At 38.2% G+C, this 20,605-nt stretch overlaps 1 protein-coding gene across 1 annotated transcript in view; it reads right to left on the reverse strand.

Moving 5' to 3' along the window:
* Positions 1-559: 559 nt before the first annotated feature.
* LOC112509429 (protein DGS1, mitochondrial) overlaps positions 560-20,605 on the reverse strand; it is a 33,187-nt gene continuing 13,141 nt past the window's right edge. The window contains exons 7-14 of the mRNA XM_025114388.1: positions 17,483-17,583; positions 16,553-16,642; positions 14,124-14,196; positions 14,010-14,038; positions 13,795-13,918; positions 10,796-10,906; positions 1,918-2,018; positions 560-1,037 (exon numbers count right to left, since the gene is read on the reverse strand). Of these exons, the coding sequence (XP_024970156.1) occupies positions 920-1,037; positions 1,918-2,018; positions 10,796-10,906; positions 13,795-13,918; positions 14,010-14,038; positions 14,124-14,196; positions 16,553-16,642; positions 17,483-17,583 (747 nt within the window). The 3' untranslated portion in view covers positions 560-919. The remainder of the gene's footprint in view (positions 1,038-1,917; positions 2,019-10,795; positions 10,907-13,794; positions 13,919-14,009; positions 14,039-14,123; positions 14,197-16,552; positions 16,643-17,482; positions 17,584-20,605) is intronic.

Below are 20,605 nucleotides of genomic sequence, written 5' to 3' on the forward strand. Positions count from 1 at the left end.
TAAAAATGAAAATAAGTCTCGTACATGCAAAAAATTTCCAATTATCTAATGCTAAATTAACATATAATGAGTTTAGATCAATAAATCATGAAAACTTTATAATTTATAGAAAACGTATAGAAAATTAGGGCTAATAATTACAATACAGGTTCATCGTTTGAAGTTAAAAAAACAACATATTACAAATCTATATATTAATATTTTACTTTTATCGAATTTAAATAAATATTCATTTACTTTAATGCTTTTCATTTAACGTTTAACAAAGACAAATAATTACAATAATAATTCCATCATTCAAACTTTTATTTAACATACAAAACAAACAATAACGGAGCATCACAAGGCAAATATCCTTATATACGCATGTCTTAAAAAATTACCTCTAAAGGACAATAGTAATCATGTTTTCAATCAGCACCTTCAAAGGTCGCTTGAAAGGTTGAAACTTGTAACCCTTTGAAATTTTGTACAACTTCTATACGTCTTATTTGCGAGTTGTTCATTCATAAGCTTATAGATACAAGCATTCGAGTTCAATATGTATGCAAAAGAAAGACACAAAAATTCATTTCGTTAAAGGAAAAGATGATCCAACAAACGATTAAGCTAAACCAATCCCATTACAAGGTGATTAAGCAAAATATCAATCACTTGGTCTTGGTTGAATACAAGATCATGCTGATAAAGTGTACCCAAGCAACCACAGGGTCATTGGCCCAGCGGTGCCCGAGTTACTAGCCAGCCTCTAGGGAGGTCAAACCTCACCAGAGATGAGGGTTGTGTGAGAGTATTTGCCGTAATGTTATATACTTCAAAAAACAAAAACCGTACCCAAGTTCGTTTTGGTGATGATTGAATCAAACACTGGACTATTGGCAGCTGTTGATCTTCAAATACTAGGAGAGAAGGGTGGAAGCTAGTGGCGTGTTGAGGGAAGCAAGCAATGATACATCCGTTCAATACGCGAAGTGACCATCAACTTCTGTGCAGTCTGAATATTTGGCTTCCCCAATTCGCAGATATCGTGTCTCAAACTATTCATCATACAACCATAAATCACCCAGATATTACACACATCTTACACTCACACACACACATCTTCTATAGGAATGTGCCTCCACACATACATACATGTCTTAGGTACAGATAGATACGAATATGCATACACACATATATGCACATAAGTACATCTATGACACCAACCACCCCAACCTTAACATATTACACACATCTTAAACATACACACATGCTTTATGTATAGATAGATACAGATATGCATACACACACGTCTTCTGTATAGATAGATAGGGATGTACATCCACACATACATACACACATACCTTCTGTATAGATAGATACAGATATGCATACACACACGTCTTCTGTATAGATAGATAGGGATGTACATCCACACATACATACACACATACCTTCTGTATAGATAGATACAGATATGCACACACACACACACATATATATATATGTACACAGAGTACATCTATATGTGCATTTGGGTGTATATGTCATGGCCTAACTGTGCAACTTTCCTATAATGTCCTGCTGACGTGTTCATGTGTCATAGATAGGTTAAAAGCTTCATGCTTCTTTTATTAGACACTCGACGAAGGAGTAACTTGGACATCCGTTTAAACACTCATGTCCCAAAATAGAAGTCCACAATGAAAATCTCACAGTTTTAGGAATTTGTAGTTAATCACTTATTAATTAAATAAAAGACAATTTTACTTATCAAGGGAATAATAAATTTGTCAATCTCATAGTTAAGAGTAAAATTGGTAAATATGCACTTGATTTTGAAAGTGAGCACTTATTTGGGACAAACTAAAATAGAAATGTGAACCCTTATTTTGAGAGGGACAAGTAATGAATTGATATAAAAGAAAGATAACTAACCACTGCCATTCACCAGTTGCCTTAGCATGTCTCTCCACTGCCCTGTAAAGCCGGTCCAGTGCATACAAAACCAATCCATACATACATTGAGCATCTTTGTCCTGCAAAGTTAAGGCAATGTAATGCCAGTGAGAAGAGACGTACATTGGACTATGATATCAATTTTCAATAATTTATTCCTAGTAATTTGATAGGTGGCGATTTTGTGTTCATGATTATTGATGGTTCATTTTGAAAGACTATGAGTTCCACATGGTAAATTAGTGGGTTATTTAGAAGAATGACCTTCTAATATATTAATTTTTAAATGCACAACATTTCTGCCATTTAAGAATGTCTCTACCTACAGAAGAGTGTCTCTTCCTAACACAAGAATGCCTCAAAATATGCCGGAAGGTCATGCATTTGAAAATAAATCTATCGGAAGGTTATTCTCCTAAATATCCCGTAAATAAGTTTTGGTTCATGCACCATAATAATGTTCAAAAAAAGTCCTAACATCATATGGCATGCACATTCCAAGCAAGATGGGTCTTGAATAATTGCAGTACTGTGGAGCAATAATTAGTGGTTTATGGATGAGAGCAAGAGAAACAAAAAAAACAACACAAAGCAACAATAATGGTTAGATGCAAGGATCACAGTGTGTGAGAGAACATGCGTTTTAAAAAAAGTGGCATCCGTTGGTACAAAATAACAACCATCAGTATGGTTGCCTCTGCCATTTTATACCGAAAAGAAGCAACCAATAATAGATGAAGGCCCAACACGTGCAACCTCCCAAAACAGTTATAAATGAGCAAGGTCGACCACTTATGAGACCTTCCAAGATAAATATGTTAGAAATAAATAAAAGAAAACTTTACAAGTAATTCAACAGAAGGAATGTTATTGTTAAATTGGAAAGCAATTCATACTGATTTAACATTGGAGGGTACCAGCTTAGAAAGCAAAATTCAAATTGTGGTTTTCTTCTTGAAACAAAAGGATTATCTATCTTCCATCTTGGTGATCCAGCATACTCCCAGTATCATAAAAGTAGCAAATAGTGTCCAATAAGCAGTAATTCAGTCTAGCACGATCACAAAAAGTCGCCAGATAAGACATTTTATTAAAAAAAGGTAATCCAATATACTTACTACAGCGTTCCACGATATGCTACTTATAGAAGTTGAGGTGCTGTCAAACAGCGTATTTAGTAGATGGCCCTGCTAGCAGGGCTAGACAGAAGTTCTTCAATTTCTCTACCAAAACTTATTTACAAGAATAAACTTGACATAGAAGTTCTAATCTTTTCGTTACTTCTCTTTTTCATGACAAACCTATTACAAGAACCCTCTCTCCCCCACAAGATCATTTAATATACATAAATCTCAAACATTAAAGAAAAGGCCATGCATTTCAAAGTTCACACTGCAGAAGCACTTTCCCATCCTGACCTATATACTAGTTTGTAAACAAATGTGACAATGATATACCGGAAAGAGGAGAAAATAGGAGAATTTGAATTGTCACCCATATCATATGCCAGTAGAATATAGCGGTAATATTCCAAGATATTATTATGTGTAATGATAATTGATACCAAGAGTGAAGTTTCCATCTAAAAAGGATTACACTTGCATAATACCCACAAGAAAACAGGAAAAGAGTACTCATCAGAATGATTCAAAGACGGCTGTGCCACATACGCAACTGCTGTTAGTTGATACATGCATGATTCATAGTATACTTTCTGCCTATGAAATTGGCATTAACTTGCGTCAAATCAACATAAGGGACTCCATTTCTGTGTTTAATATTTTGGAATTGGCCCAAACTTTTTGAAGAAAGCATAATCAAGGTATGTTGGAAGATAGAATTGGGTTAGACTTGAGCTTATTAGTGTCAGTCCATCAGTTCACTATCATGCTCGTATTCATTTATATTCAGTTATATACAAGTAAAAGATATCTACACCCTAAACCTAAAGCCATTTTAGAAAGGAGCTTAGAGTGGACAGCAAGTTCCTTTTATAGACCATCAGCACAAATATGATGACTTCCTAAACTCAAAAATATTTTTTTGGTAACCTTGGGCGCTCTAGGCCAGCAATCCCATAGGGCTCTGAAGATAACAGCCAGGAAAATCCCTAGTGCCCCTCAGAAGACTTCAATTGGCGACCTATGGGAAGAAGTCCCAAGGCCTAGCCTTTATTTGCCAATTGAGCGAGGTTTGAACTTACAAATATTATTGCTATGTAACTTGGTAGTTGTCGTGACAAAAATGTTCCCCAATGGAAGTAGTGTTCATCCAAACTGCACAAACCACCCACACAGCACAGCAAAGCATGGTTTAGAACTTCAGTGGTGCGGTGTTATGACTCGGGAATTTAAAGGAATAACAAATCAAAGAAAATGTAGAATAAGTCGACAAGCTGCACTGATCGGATTAAAGAAAGAAAACACTCTAGCAATTCGAGAGGCTAGACTCTCCATACAAAGGATTCATTTTCTGCATACCTATTCCCTGTAACCCCCTTGTTATTAATAGGTTGATCATCAAAACAGAAACTAAATACTACCCAAGAATTTACCTCACCCACAACAGCTAACGAAATAGACATGCCATCCTTATTTTTTTGTGAACCATTCCTAATTTGGTTGGTTTGAACCTCTTTTCTGACTACACGTTAATTGAACCGGTGGTCGCATAACATTACCCGCTCCCAACGAGCCACCTTGTCCTCAAGGGGAAAGTCAGGGAAAACCCACCGCATGGTATCAAAATCTTCCCAGGTTGCTTCAAACTTGTGTAATCTTTCCATTTAAGCAAAACCTCCACTTTGTTCCTTTCACCTGCCTCCATTGAACGAACCCCATACTTCTAACCCATGTCTTCATTTATGTGTGGGGGTAACGAGGGTGAAGACGGTTGCCCCCCAATGGTTTTCTTCAGTTGTGAAATGTGGAACATGGAATGGATTGCGTGCAGACTCTGGCAGTTGGAGTTTATACGCCACTTCCCACACGTAGGGTGACTTGAAAGGACCCATAAAAAGGCGCTGCAAGCTTTTGAAAGGGGCGGTTGGCCTTAGATTTCTGATGGTAACGTTGAAGTTTCAAATATACCCGCTCGGCTATATCAAAACAGAGATCTCGTCACGGTTTGTCAGTTGTCTCCTTTATTTGTTGTTGGGAATGGGCTCGAATGAGATAGGATCGCAATTCATCTATTATTGCATCGCGGTCCAATAGTTCCTCCAATGTAGACATCCCTGTGCTACCTGGTTGCATTCGACACAATCGAGGGGGATCCCGACTATAGAGCGCTTTGAAGGGTGTACATTTTGAGGCAGTATGATACGAAGTGTCATGCCAAAACTCCGCCCATGGCAACCATTGAACCCAACTGCAAGGACTGCCTTGTATAAAACAACGAAGGTACGTTTCTACCGATTTGTTGACAATTTCCTATTGACCGTCGGTTTGTGAATGGTATGCAGTGCTACGCATTAGTGTGGTACCTTGCGGACGGATCAACTCCCGCCAAAAGTTGTTCATGAAGACCCTATCTCGATCTGAAATAATGGTGGATGGGAACCCGTGAAGACGAACCACCTCTTTAATAGACAACGCCGCCACAGTTGTTGCATTAAATGGATGTATCAAGGCTATAAAATGGGTAAATTTTGTTAAACGATCGACTATCACTAGCACCGTGTCATAACCTTTTGAACGAGCCAAGCTCTAGATGAAATCCATGGTTATCTTGTCCCACACCAGGGATGGTATTGGTAGTGGCTGCAGGAGGCTAGCCGGGTGGGTTGTAGCAGCTTTTGTTGTTGACACATGGAACATGCTTGAACATACCGCTGGACCGCTCGATGCATCCCTACCCAGAACCATTCTACAGCCATGCGTTGACAGGTCTTAAACTCCCCCAAGTGTCCTCCAATCGTCGAATCATGACACATCTGAAACAACTTAGGAATAAATGATGAGTTACACGGAATTATTAACCATCCCTTGAAAAACAACCACTTTTGATCTACTGCATCACCTGCATGGTTCTTCCCTTCAATTTCGATATCATGAGCAACCCTCATTAGAGAAGGGTCTGCCTGTATTTCCTTCTCCAATTCCTCCACATGCATGGACCATGATGAGAAATCGTGCTCATTTCCTTTTCTGACAGAAATTCCTGGATAGGGCATCTGCCACTCGATTTGACGAACCAGGTTTATAACGAGTTTCGAAATCGAATCCCATGAGCTTCCTCACCCACTTTTGGTAGTCCGATCCCACCTCGTGTTGCTCCATGAGGAATTTAAGACTCCTCTGATCTGTGTGAATCATAAAGTGTCTTCCACTTCTATCTGTAAGGACAATTGCCATCTACTCATTCTCATATATGGGTTCCATACAGTTTCATGCCCCCAATACTTGACTAAAGTAGGCGATAGGATGATCGTTTTGGAGCAACAGTGCACCTACACCAAACCCACATGCATTAGCCTCCATAACAAATGTTTGGGTGAACTTTGGCATTGCGAGAACCGGGCTTGAGTCCACACTGTCTTCAGCTTCTGAAATGACTCGGTAGCTGCTTCTGACCATCCAAAACAGTCTCTTTTTAGCTGATCTGTTAAGGAAGAGGCCAACTCCTTTCTTCTAGAAAGCCCCCACGGAATGATAACGAAAAGGCATTGGATGGGATGCCTCTATCTATGGGCCCAAATGCCACTCTACTATAACTTGCGATAAATTTTCGATAATATCCGATTAACCTTAAAATCCTCTTAGCTCATGTAAGGTCTTCGGTTGAGGCCACTCCACCACGGACTTAATCTTGTCTGGGGCCACAGCTATGCCAACCGCCGATATCACATGACCGAGATAACCGACCTCTTGTTTGCCAAATACGCACTTCCTGGGACTAGCATAAAATTTATGCTCGGCCAATTGCTTCAAGACGGTTGCTACATGCTCCACATGTTCGCTTTGGCTGTACAACAAAATGTCATACAAGAATACGAGTAACAATTTTAGTGGAAAGGGCTTGAATATACTGTTCATCACCAAATGAAACGTGGCAGGAGTTAGTGAGGCCGAATGGCATGACCAAGAATTCATAGTGAGCCTCATGGGTACAGAAAGCAGTCTTAGTCACATCTTCGTCTTTAAATCGAATCCGGTGGTATCCCGACTTCAAATCAACTTTGAGAAAACATGCGACCCATGTAGCTCATCCAGCAATTCATCGATACGACTATGGGGTACTTATCTGGGATAGTAGCCTTGTTCAACGCTCGATAATCAACACAAAACCGCCACGATCCATCCTATTTCTTGACTAGAACAAGGCTGGAGAACGGTCATTATTTGACCGCTGTACAATTCCAGCATGTAGCATCTCTTGGACTAGGCGCTCGATCTCGGCATTTTGAGCATGTGGATAACCATATGGCCGCACCGACACTGGCCCCACCCCTTCCTTCAAGTTAATGGTATGCTCTTTACCCCGTTTTGGAGTTAGTACATTCAGAAGATGCAAGCAGAGTCTCCAATGGGGAGGTCCTTTCAACTTGATTTAATTGTAACAGATACCCCCCTCATCCTCTAAAAATAGTCCTCAACATGTTTTTCAACGTTATTTTCGATCGATCCAACGAAGGATCCCCCTTCAATGTTACTGCCACCCCGCTGACTTGGAACTTCATAATTTGTGTTCCAATTTGTTGTCACCGCACCTAATTTTTCCACCTATTGAACACCTAGGATCACATCCGAATTACCTAACGTTAATGGAAGACAATCTTCGATAATCTCTAACCCTTGAACTCGGAGTTGGACCCCTTGACATTCACCACATCCTTGGACCGCTTCTCCTATGCCCAAGGAAACCCCAAACTCCCTAGAGTTGCTTACTGGAATGCCTAACTAGTTGATGATAGATAGGGAAATGAAATTATGGGTTGCCCCAAAGTCAATCATGACAGTCACCTCAGACCCTTCTATCTCCCCTTTCATTTTAAGAGTCTTTGGGTTGATGATCCCCATAATAAATATAAGACAAATCTCTTAGCTGCAGATTTTCAGTTATACCTTCCCCATGAGTCTCCTTTCTGTCCTCAGTCTCGTCTTCTTCATGGGTTAGTAGAACACTCAACTCCATCCATTTACAACGGTGGACCAAACTCCACTTTTCGATGCACCGGAAACATAGACCACGTTCTCCTTTACTTTGCAATTTCTTATCTGATAGTCTACGAACCTCACCTAGGGGTTTACTCGAGACATTTGAGTTCACCGATCCCGATGAATTTGTGTTCGATCAGGGGTACAAAAGTAGGTAGGGCACGAACCTGAGAAACGAGGGGCGCAGTTTGGGAGGGCAAAGTTTTTGAAGGGTACCTAAGCCATACAAAGATACTGATGCTCGAGACTTTGTTCTTCCCATGCTAGACCTAAATTTCTCCTCTAATTTATTTTGTGAAATCGCCTGCTCCTGATTTCGGGGCCCAAGTACTCGAACTTCAGCCCGCAGGCCCATTGATGCAGTGGCCAAGGAGATCTCATCGGGGATATTAGTTAAGGGAGAAGCCAATTCAATAAATCGTCTCTGGTATGCCAACACCGAGCCCTTCTGCATGAGAGCCAGCCATTGTTCGTGAAGAGATCTAGCACTTGCCGGTCGGAACTGTTTTTCCCATTGATACCACAACAGCGCATCGCCTTCCAAAGCCACCACCGTTGCTTCTAACTTCTCAGTTTCATTCAATCCATAGAACAAAAAATAAAGTTCAGCATGTAGAATCCAACTGTTTGGATGACTGCCATCAAACAAAGGCATGTCTATTTTTCTGAAACGCCAATTAGAACCCCCTGGTTCGTTGTTCCACCTGGACGGTCTCCCACCTCAGTTGGACTTCCCGTCGGTGGGGTCCTGTGAAAGAAAAATTGGGTTCCGATAGCGTGGCTCGGACCTCCTCCCAAATAGACATATGTAGTTGCGAGTTTTCTGCCATCGATTTTGAAAATCGCTTGGTGATTAAAGCCAATTGCTCGTTGAACTGCTACAAAGTCTGTTATAAATCTGCTAAAGTCGCTCTCACCACCGCGATATCTTCTTCTATCAACTCCACCCTGGATAGACTTTGGGGGAGCCATGCACAAGATTCGATTGCTCAGATACCACTTTGTTATGACTCAGAAATTTATAGGAATAACAAACCAAAAAGAATGTAGAATAAGTTGACAAGCTGCACTAATCGGATTAGAGAAAGAAAACACTCTAGCAATTCGAGAGGCTACACTCTCCATACAAAGGATTCATTTTCTGCATACCTATTCCCTATATCCCCCTTCTTATTAATAGGTTGATCATCAAAATGGATACTAAATAATACCAAAAAATTACCCTCACCCACGACAGCTAACAAATTAGAAATGCCATCCTTTCTTATTCTTTTGTGAACTATTCCTAATTTGGTTGATTTGAACATCTCTTCCGACTATACGTGAATCAAACAGGTAGTCGCATAACATGTTTGTTGCTTGCATTTTTACCAAACCGCACTATACAGTGTGGTTTGCAGTTTTAAGTTATCAAACCGCAGTTCAAACGGCAACACACATTTTATTTACATTTTTAATGTATATTATATATAATAATTAGGCTAGTTTCATTATATTTTATTTTTAGTTTTCTTAGACTCTTTTTAATTATATAATATTTTTAGCTTTCATAGACTTTCTATTTATGTAATATGTATTTCGGAATCGGATGCATTTGAACTTTTTATTTGTCTAGACTACGGTAACGTGATTGCTGATTTTATAATAAAGTTCTAATCTTATAATTATAATTATAATTTTTTGCGGTTTGAGATATATGCGGTGCGGTTTGTGGTTTAGCCCCAAACCGCACCGTGAACACCCCTAGGAAGTACAATTGGGTTGGAACTTCCTGGTGAACGATTGATTCTCATTCTACATCTTGCTTATGAAAAATAAATTTGAGCTATTCTCCAATGGCTTATTAAAGTAATACATGAACGGAAAATTGCTATTGTATTGCAACAAAAAGGGTCGAAGGCGGTCTTGGCATTTATTATAAAGCAGGCCCACCATAAGATAAAAGGGTAAAGTTCAGAAAAACCCGACAAACTATTTCATTTTGAATGATTAAGTCCTTGAACTAATTTATTAAGCTTTCTCATTTTGAATGATTAAGGCCTTAAGACATTTTTTTTCAATAAACTAAATCATCGAATTTTTTAAAATTGATTACTTACATATGTTAACAAAAAAAAACTGCATGTAACCGAATAGAAAGGTCTTAAAGTAAAACTACTTGTAACCCCTTAAAAATAGATCAAAAAGAGGGAGATCGATAACAGAGAAAACAATGTGATAGCCGATATGAAGAACCGGCAACGATGGGGCGACAGAGAGTCGAAAGAAGGGGTGATACCGTTGTTTGCGAGGGGTTTGAATGGCGTAGGGTTTGGAAATGGTAAAACTGATTTAAAGTTTTTTTTTTACTTTTAAGACTTTTTTAGTCGATTACAAGTAGTTTTTTTGTTAAAAGAATGTAGAAAACCAATTTTGAGAAGTTCGATGGTTTATTTATTACCAGGGACTTAAGCATTCAAAATGAGAAAGTTAAATGGTTTTTTCATTCAAAAAAAATAGTTCAAGGACTTAATCATTCAAAATAAGAAAGTTTAACGGTTTTTTCATTAAAAAATAGTTCAAGGACTTAATCTTTCAAAATGGGATAGTTATCTGGGTTTTTATGAACTTTTCCCTAAGATAAACTCATAAAACCATGTAATATGGTCCTAAATTTTGAGTTATTTCTAACTAAAAAATATAAAAAGGTAAGAGTTTACCAGTCCCTGATCAATGCAGTTCTGATACTGCATAATTCTCTTCTCAACTTCCACAATTAGTAGTCTTCTTTGCACTCGAGCAATTCTCCCTTTGCCTTCTGCCCTAGTGTCCTGAGACACAAGAATCATAAGATAATCTAGTACTAGTGCACCACAATACATACAACTAGTGCGCCTATAGTTCAATCACGATAAGAAAGAATAGAGAGTTAGTACACCTAATATTAATGGTAAACACAGGTGATCACACTAAACTACTAATACAGCACGGAATGAGCAAATGCATAAACCTGAGTTAACATGTAGAAATGATGGTTCTTAATCAGCCAATGTGTTTTATAGATTCCTAATAACAAGTATCGTGCAATGCATTAAACCATCTCTGGAAAATATCAAGGAAACAAGATATTATCAAGCTAAGATTTGTCACCAAGGTTTTAGAATTTAAGCTAAAAGAACATGCTTGGAAGCAGTTCTATTATTTCAAATTATAGCCTCAAAGACCAGCCAATTGATCACTAAAAAGGTGTTGTTTAGATTATGATTGTAAACCATTTAATAGCAATACAGCCAAGAGTCAGCCAAGTATCTGTGAGCATATCAAAATGGAAAGTAAGACGATCATTAGAAAACAGAGTAAAGATAACAATCTTTTTGAAAAAAAACACTGCACCTCTGGCAAATATCATATAAGGAAAGACAAAAGTACACATAACAGGCTTGGGACTCACAACTGACAGCAAAGTCCAGGTAACAAAAAAGACAGGCCCCGAGTTCTACTATGGAGAGAATTATGTCAAGTTATTAGCCTCAAATGCAAGCAAAATGACCACTAGAAAGTCATGTTTCTATTATGATGATAAAACACATGATAATCCAAAAACATTACTTAGTCGCATTTTAGAGGACAAGTATCAGTGAATGTCCCAAAATGGGTGCAGGTGAAGTGTTTCCATTTTCCATCTAAAGAACACGGGCAAAGTATATGTGAATTAGTAGGTGGACAACCACTAAAGAACAGAGGGAGTACAGAAAAGGAATCCAAGTGTCCATATTCTAAGTTAGGGTGTTCATTAAGTTCGTTCATGTTTCACCTAGTGTAGCATTTTTAACGAGTTCCACTAAATGTCTTCCACGTTCAATCACATATTTTAGGTTATATAACAATATTTCCAGCAGCTGCAGTCCATGTCAGGAACAAAACTTAGGGACCAATCTTTTTAAATAAATTCTAACCATTAATAAGAAACTTGAGGGGGCGGTAGGTTCATTTCAAGGAATGAAAATGGGATTGGTAATGATAATAAAGTAGAATGGGAATCATTCTTTTTATTCCATTCTATTATATTATTCGTGATCTTTTTTAAATATGTTCAAAAAAAGCTTCCTCATTTCCAAGAAAAAATCCCTGCACAGCATCTCCATCTCCATCATGTCTCCATCTCCATCTCTAATTCTCATAGACCTTACATATTGGAATTATATATCATCAATATTCTTTTTCGGACTATAAGGGCTCCGCTTTGGTTGCTTTTTGGCGTTTTATCTGCATCTTACCGGACTGATCACTAAATAGATAAAAATAGGTGCAAATTCCGAAATGAAAAATACCAAAATAGGAATAAGACTTGATATTATTAGAAATGCCCAAAAAATATCATATTCGTAAAGCAGAAACATAGATGCACTCCTATGAACGTGGAAAATTTTCCAGAATTCATGGCCAGAAAAGTCTAAATAATCTAAGCCAACCAGAACGGCACTCCAGAACCCGCCAACGCTCGTGAAAACCCGGCCTGTATTCGGAGTTTCCTTGGGGTTGGTAAGGCGAAATGGGGCCACGGAGACATTGGTACAACAGAAGGCTCGAGATACCTCTATCGGAAGTTAATTGAAATTAATCCTCCGCCTTACCTAAGCTACAGGGTATGGAGCACTACTTCCCTCAAATTGACAGCAAGAATCTCCAACATATCTCCATATATATCCATTTCCATCACGTCTCCATTTTCATCTACATCACAACAAGCATATCCAACACATCTTCATCTTATTTCATCTCCCAAAAAAAATCGAAATCATCTTAATATCTTATTTTATCTCTGAAAACGAAAATCAAAATCCTCTTCATCCCTTACTTCATCTTGAAAAACGAAGGTAATTTCATCTCTCGATAGATCTGTGTTTGGAGGCGCCAGATCAGTGTTTGGAGGTGCTACCTTAGGGCTGGAGCTAGGGTTCACGAGAGATGAAGAAGGAACTCGCAGATCTGTTGGCCGCCGGTAATGGGGTTGCAGAAGCTGAGTGTGTTGCTGCCATGAAGACGGGAACAAAAGGGTAAGTTGGTGATGCTTGAGAGGGGTGAGAGGTAGACTTGGAGAAGAAGTTTCTATCCCGCCCAAATAAGGGAGGAATGATTTTTACCCAAATCTATTATAATGATTGATTAAAAATCTAAAACCAAACACCACTTTTCATTCCATTTCCATTCCTGATTTGAACCAAGCATGATCAATGATTATCGTTTCCATCCATTACCTTCTAATACCTCCAACCAAACAGTCCCGTGAAAAACCTTCTTTGTGACACAATTGTTGAAAAATATAATTTAATCCTTACAAGGACCGAGAGCTTGGTTGACTTTTTCTAATAGTAATCACCCAACTAACTATTCGAGAACTTAGATTTTAGTTCTTATAAATTGCAAATAAAAAGAATATCTTACTGGAAGTATGGAAACAAAGACTTACAAAAGCATTTTCATACTAGAGAAACCACATAGGTAGTATTATTTTCATGATCAATCTGATCTCACCAAATTTGAAAACATGACCTATTACCTTGTTTAATCACACTACTGAACCAAGCTAACTCAACTTAATCATCTGCATTTGACCTTACTGTGAGCTGCTTCTGATCAAGTAAGCTACCTCATCCATTTTATCTCATACATGCACCATAAGGCAGTAGTTTAATAGAATACACCATGCATGGCATACCTGTTTCACCCATGTACGCAATAACATGAGCACAAGGAGGGAGAGAAAGAATGCTGGTAAAGCAGCAAGAATGGCGAAATTTATCTCATTGGCCCTCAGAATCTGGTTGAGCTCAAGCATTGCCCTGTTGTGATATAGTCATTAGAAACAGTAGTTGAATAACATTGATCATAAAATGATTTAACCTGCACAATGAAATGCTTGTTTCAACTCACGTTTCAATGTCAAGTTTTAGCTTCTGAATCTGTCATATGGCAAAAAATTCTAATGTCATGTACCAGTTTGAAATCACTGACTAGCAAAACAAAACAAGTGCGGTAGTATGTTACTTGGATAAGCATTGCACGAGCAAGCTCTCCCCCAAGAAGATTTTGGATCGGATGCATAAGGTCCTGCTCGTATCTACAATCAATTAATAAACATATTCAAATTAAGATAAGAAAAATGACCAATGAAGCTACAAGTACAGTATGCAAAATATCACTTCATACATTAGTTACACCTAGATGAATCAAGTGAGACCCACGTAATAGAAGACATCGTATGATTACTATGTGCAACAAATGCCTTCTTAACTTCCATAAGAAAAACCTAACTGCTCCTTCCACAGATACCATTCATGTCCCAAAATCCTAAGATGGTGTTTGGTTCATCGGAATCCGGAGGAATTTGGAGAAATTGGGATGGTCAATTCCGTTCACCAAATTCCATTCCTGTGTTTGGTTCATTCTTTGAGTTTTGGTAAATAATTCAAATTCCAAATCTGGAGAAATGTAAATTCCTTGGGTTCTAGCAAGGAATTCCAATTCCTTCGTACCACCCTTGGGTTCTTTTATATTTACTCCATTCCAGTCCATCCCACCATGATGGATGTCACCTTCGCCACCACCACTGTTGTCGCCTTCGTTACCTCTGTTGCCATCACCCCCACCACCACTGTCATCAGTACCACAGTCACCGCCACCAAGTCACCACAGTCATCATCACCGCCACTACTACCATCACCGCCACCACCACCATCATCGACACTATTACCACCTTCATCCCACTACTACTATTATATTCAACGAGCCAAACAAACAGATTTAAATTTTTTGACAGATTTCATTCCAATTTTTGCCAACCAAATGCATGGTCAAACATGAATAAATTCCATTCCAATTCCTTTGACAAATTCCAATTTCTGAACCAAACACCACCTAAGCGGTTCACCTCTTCATGTTTAGCTTTTGGGTTTCACAATCATATGAGTGCCAAATGGCAAAATGGGCAAGTCGAATGTGTTGACTAGCATGTCATAATGGGTTCGGTTCAAAATTGGTAGTTTCCTAGTTCGAGTCAATGGGTGGGGTTGGATTGACCCACCAGCAGTTTTTGTCCAGTTTTTTAATTTTACAAATACATAATGCATTAGGAATCGTTACAAAAAAAATTATAATACTAAGATAATAATATGATTCCTTTGAATAAGACAATTTAGGCTACGTACACATTTGAATACATTTACATCCTTTTATGGGTGGTTTTAATTAAAAATCAACTACCCTCTTGATCCCCAAAAATGTTGGAACGTGTGAATATTTTAATGGAAGTGTGCCAATCAGAAAAGTACTAACGTATCTAAAATATCCCTCAACAGTGACAAAATAAATAAATCACGATAACAAAATAACGGAATCTTGTGAATCGAAATCAATATTACCAATATCTTTTAACATTTACTAATTGGCAGATAGGCAAGTTCGAGATACAAAATTAGACAAAAGGCGTGTTCTGATTATTATGCAACAAAGAGGGAGAGCAGTTTTACATATCCTTCTTGATAAATTTCTTCTTACAAACATAATTTGTAATGATAAAATGAGTGTCATTTTCTTCGTCAAATTTTCAAACATAATAGCTCAATTTATTTAACAAACTCTACTGACCATATGAACCTATTAGATTTTTGGCGACAGAAAAAAGTTTGATGCTCTTCCATTATTGTCATATTATATGCAAGGTCCATGAAGGGGTATCCTAAAACCAGGAGGTCCCTCAGATTTGCAGTGTGGTTTTCCGTTTACTGGAAAGGAGCCACCCTCACAAGGAACGAATAGCAGCTTGTGGTGATTAACATATCATGTGTTTAGGGCCTAACAGAACATTCAGCAATTGCCTATAAAATCCCAGATATGTCAATGATCATGTTGAATAAGATCAACAAGGTCTAATAAAGCCTGAAGAGAGCATCTCCAAGAAGAAGCATTGACAGTGTCAAATACATCCCAGAAACAAAAGCTAATAAGATCAATTGCTACAAATGACCAAGTACCCAACACATATCCTCAAAGCCCAACAAAAACCGGTTGTCGACTCTAGCCAAGAACTAACATAAACTGTAAATGAATTTGGAAGACTTGAGAGTTGTCAGCTAGATCCCTGTTCGATTAACAATCAATCATATAGACTGAAAGGTTATATTGTAACATGCATCAAAGTTAACTGGACAGACGCCAACACCAAAGCCTTCTAGGAACATCAGCCCCCACTTCTAACAACTACAGCAATAGCAAGAGTATGGAGGTTATGGCAACTGCTACAATTGAAAGACATTGACAAACATACTACCAATCTAAGGGATGAAACTCGGTGAACCTCATACACAGAGCATGCTAACTAGAGCAATGGTCCACCTTTTATCATTTTATTGCACTTTGATTTTCACAAGTAATTTTATTGCCAATATGGCGAGCACCAAACAGGAAAGAACTTATACCTGCCCATAACTATTTCAAGCATTTCTTGGTCCGAAGCATTTGCTGGGAACTTTTGACCTTTAGTCTGCTCACTAAATGCCAACAACATTCTGCAAAAAGAGTTGCACAAAAAGAAAACATGTAAGTTTGATAAGCCCTTGTTACCATCACCAAAGTTGATGAATTCAAACACGCCACTTATGGAACAGAAACTGATCAAAAAAAAAAGCATTGCATTATGTCAAGGTGGTGATAGGTACAAAGACATATGGTTCCCTATCTGCTCTACTATAACTCAGAGCAAGAATAGGTTCGTCAAATGAAAATGAATCCACTTAGGTCTTTCAATAACTACAATATAAAGATACAACATGAGTTTTAATCTCTGTAAATGTAAGGCACACATGTCATTTACATATGGAACTTTTCAGCTTTCCTTGAAATGTTGGCTGTGTCAATGGTCAACCATTATATTTCTCATTTTTTTCTTATGCGCAGAGATGCTGTTGTTTTCCTTCCTATTCAAATTTCCAATTATTCTATCATTGAGCCTGCCCCACGTCAACAAATTGCACAGCCTCTTTAAAAAACACCATTTAAATTCTATGAAGCATGAAGACCCACAATTTTGCTTCATTTATTTTTGGCAAAACTTAACCCATGCCACCAGAAAACCAATATCTAAATAATCCAATTTGCGCCAGATCACACACATACTACAGAGCTTGTGTGCAATTTTGCTAATCTAATAGATGGAAAATGTGTAATTTGCAAAATTTACTTCGAACATCATATGGCTACTAGTAGATTTTTGTTCTTCAATAAAATTTTATGACATATAACAATAAATACTTTTATAAATACAAGTTCTTTCATAGATGGCTACATTTAGGAATACTAAAACATTATACATGCGCTTTCGGTTTCAAATTGTTAACTCTCCAACCAACCTGTGTAGTGAATTAGAAGTTAGCTGCACTTCTTCGAGTTCCATTACTCCCCTGTGTCTCTTCCTGAATGTCTCGAAAAGCTCATCTCTTATAGCTATAAGCTGAGATGTACTGATATATCATCAACAGCAATTTATTTAAAAAGGAATGAAAATAAGAGGGAATTGCATGCATATGTATGTAGGGTAGAGAGAGAGAAGGAAGGCCTTCACAACGTAATCTTACACATTGTAAATCACATGTGCACAGTTTTATTGCTTATACAAAAAAGATTCCTCAAGAAAATATGAATTAAAAGCACTATAGCATACTCCAAAAATACATATGATACCGAAGGCCAATGTGACTAAGCATCCTCAGTCTTTTTATCACCAATGATGCACAGCCGTAAGTATTTCTGGTATAATTGTGATAAAAAGGTCCACGCCCGACCTTCTATTATTTTACCACCTACTCCTAAAAGCGTCCCGCATAGTATGTACTGGATGGGTGGCTATAGTTTATGTATAGTATCCTATTTAAATATGTTAGATATCCTATATAGTTAGATATCTAGGGCTTTACTTTCTGGCTTCTTTGTGTAGTTTCCTAATATAGAGGACTGTTAATCCCAATTTTAGAGTTAAAAGTGTGAAAAGGAAAACTTGGTCATAAAGTAGGAAAACCACTATTTCTTGTATTTCCCTATAAATAGGAGTCCCTTTCCCCTTTGTAATTTGTGAATGTGAGTTGTTTTTTTAAAAACACTCCATCTCCAAATACCCTCATCATTTCCGATCCATGTAAGGTTGATAGCCACGATTAATCATATCACTACAATTCTATCTTCATATTGTTTTTCATATTGATTAATTGTTCTTCCATTTATAAACTGCTTTGATCTAACATTGCTTCCGCTTTACATATTTTCTTTAGATCATTGATTCAATATGAGATCTGGGATCCAACAAGGACTCTTTTGTGTATAAATGTTTGTGTCCTCTTCTACTATGAATAAACAAACACAATTCTCATAATTATATCGTGGTATTAGAGCCATGAAGGAACCCTAAACGTCGTTGCCATTGGAACTTTGCCGAAACCCTAGCCGCCGCCCTCATCCAGATCCGCTATCGCTACCTCGATCCTCGTCCAGATCCAACGCTACCAAAGTCTTCCTCCTCCAGAACTATCGCCGTCAATGCCTTCTCCAAAATCGCCGTTGCTTCCCTCCTCCATAACCGCCGGCGTGTTCTTCCTACTTCAAAAAGGGAAAACGTCGCCGGCCCCACCGTCACCGCCGCTTGTGTTTCCAAATCTATAAATTCTATTGTGTGTGCTTTCCCTCTTTTCTTGGTTGCTTGTTGCTTGTCCCTTGTTTCCCTTATCAAGAACCATGAATCATTATTGTAAGAGAACCACCTCCATCCTTCTATACAATCAAGTCCAACAATGTCACAGACACAAAATTAAACAATCGACGTCCAGTGTCTTCATCGTTTTCACCGGTATAATTACTTTTGTGTTGTGTTAAAGATTTCGATCAAACTCAACTCTAAAAATTAGGCTCAATGGAGTATGTTTGTTCAAACCTGGACAACAATAATTATTTAAGCTAGGACCCTACGAATCTTAAAACTTAGGAATTTAACAGGCAAAGATTTGCCTCCAAAGACATGTATCTCTATTACTATGAATTTCAAGCACTGTTTCGATGCGAGCCGCGTGAGCGGTACCAAATCGAGGAAAGCATTTAAGCTCAATGATATTGATATTCGAATGGCCCTATGGAATGCAATGGAACCACAAGTCCTAAGTATTGCTCAGAACTACCCTACCACAGAAAAAGTGAATCCACTCGAAGTCTTCCTTCTCGGCCAAGGAATCCTTGTCTCATAATTAATTCGTATTCGGATCCTATTTTAGATGCGAGCAAGATGACTCCGATCTCACCAAGTCAATAAGAGGCTATCAAAGCTATGTAAGGAGCTCCTTGTTCTTTTTCCCTATCACTCCTAATGTTAAAGTTCAAGAGAAGCGGTTAGCAAAAACGAACGTAATGACGTTCATTTCGTGATTGTCAACTAAAAATTTTGGTGCTCGTCCTCTATGCTAAGTCACTCAACATCTTAGTCAATGGCACTTATGTATCATCTTGCACGAGAAATGTAATCTAGTGTCTCCCCATCTGAGTCATCCAGGAGTGACATATAGGCTTTTACAACCTCTAGTAGCAGAAATGGTGAAAGGGACGAGTATAGAAAAAAAATCAAATGTTTTTATTGCAAGAGGTTTGGACATAGAAAGTATAACTGACCGAATGGTCCTACTTCTGGCCGTGGATCTCAACCACCGCCTCATCCTTCCAAAAGTTGAGGAAGCATCTATAGCTAATATTACCGCACTCGCACACTCCATGATGAAGAGGTCTCTCGATCCCAACTACTCTCCATGCTAGCACAGCACAATTAGGTATATCTGCTTGTTTTTTTGCATGGTCAACATCCTAGATTATCAATTTAGGAGACATGGAAAACATGATTTGGAATAAAGAACTAATATCCAATCTCAATACTAAGATACCCCATACTCAACTTGTTAATTAATCTTCCTATCAAATTAGGGGTGTGGGAACCAATAGCAACCTATCAAACTTAAATCTGTCATGTGTTCTTTATGTTCGCACTTTTACAGATAACTTAATATTCGTTTACAAACGTATCTGCTTAGTAACTTTTTTTCCAATATATTGTCTTTCAAGAATTAGGGACAAACCAGTTGATTGATTGGCACAGGTTTTGAATCTCAAGGACTACAGTTTTGTAACTCAGAAGGCTTACTGTCGGATAGGCCAGCCTTCTTTACCAGTTCTGAAACGGTTGAGACCGGATTTGTCATATGTTCATGAGTTAGTCTGTGAGTCATGTCAATTGGGTAAACATACCCGTTGTCCTTGTCCCCCAAAAGAGTCTAGTCATGTCACCGCTTTATGTCAGTTAATTAACTCCGACATATAGGGGCCTTCTCCCTTGATTCCTACTAGTGGATTTACATATTTTATTGTGTTTGTTGATGACTTTTCTCGTGCAATATGGATTTACTTGCTCAAGTCTCTCTGGGTTGGGGGAACAAATAGGCAGAGGG

Source organism: Cynara cardunculus, assembly GCF_001531365.2.
Source record: "Cynara cardunculus var. scolymus isolate 2C chromosome LG 1, CcrdV1, whole genome shotgun sequence".
NCBI classification, from domain to species: Eukaryota; Viridiplantae; Streptophyta; class Magnoliopsida; order Asterales; family Asteraceae; genus Cynara; species Cynara cardunculus.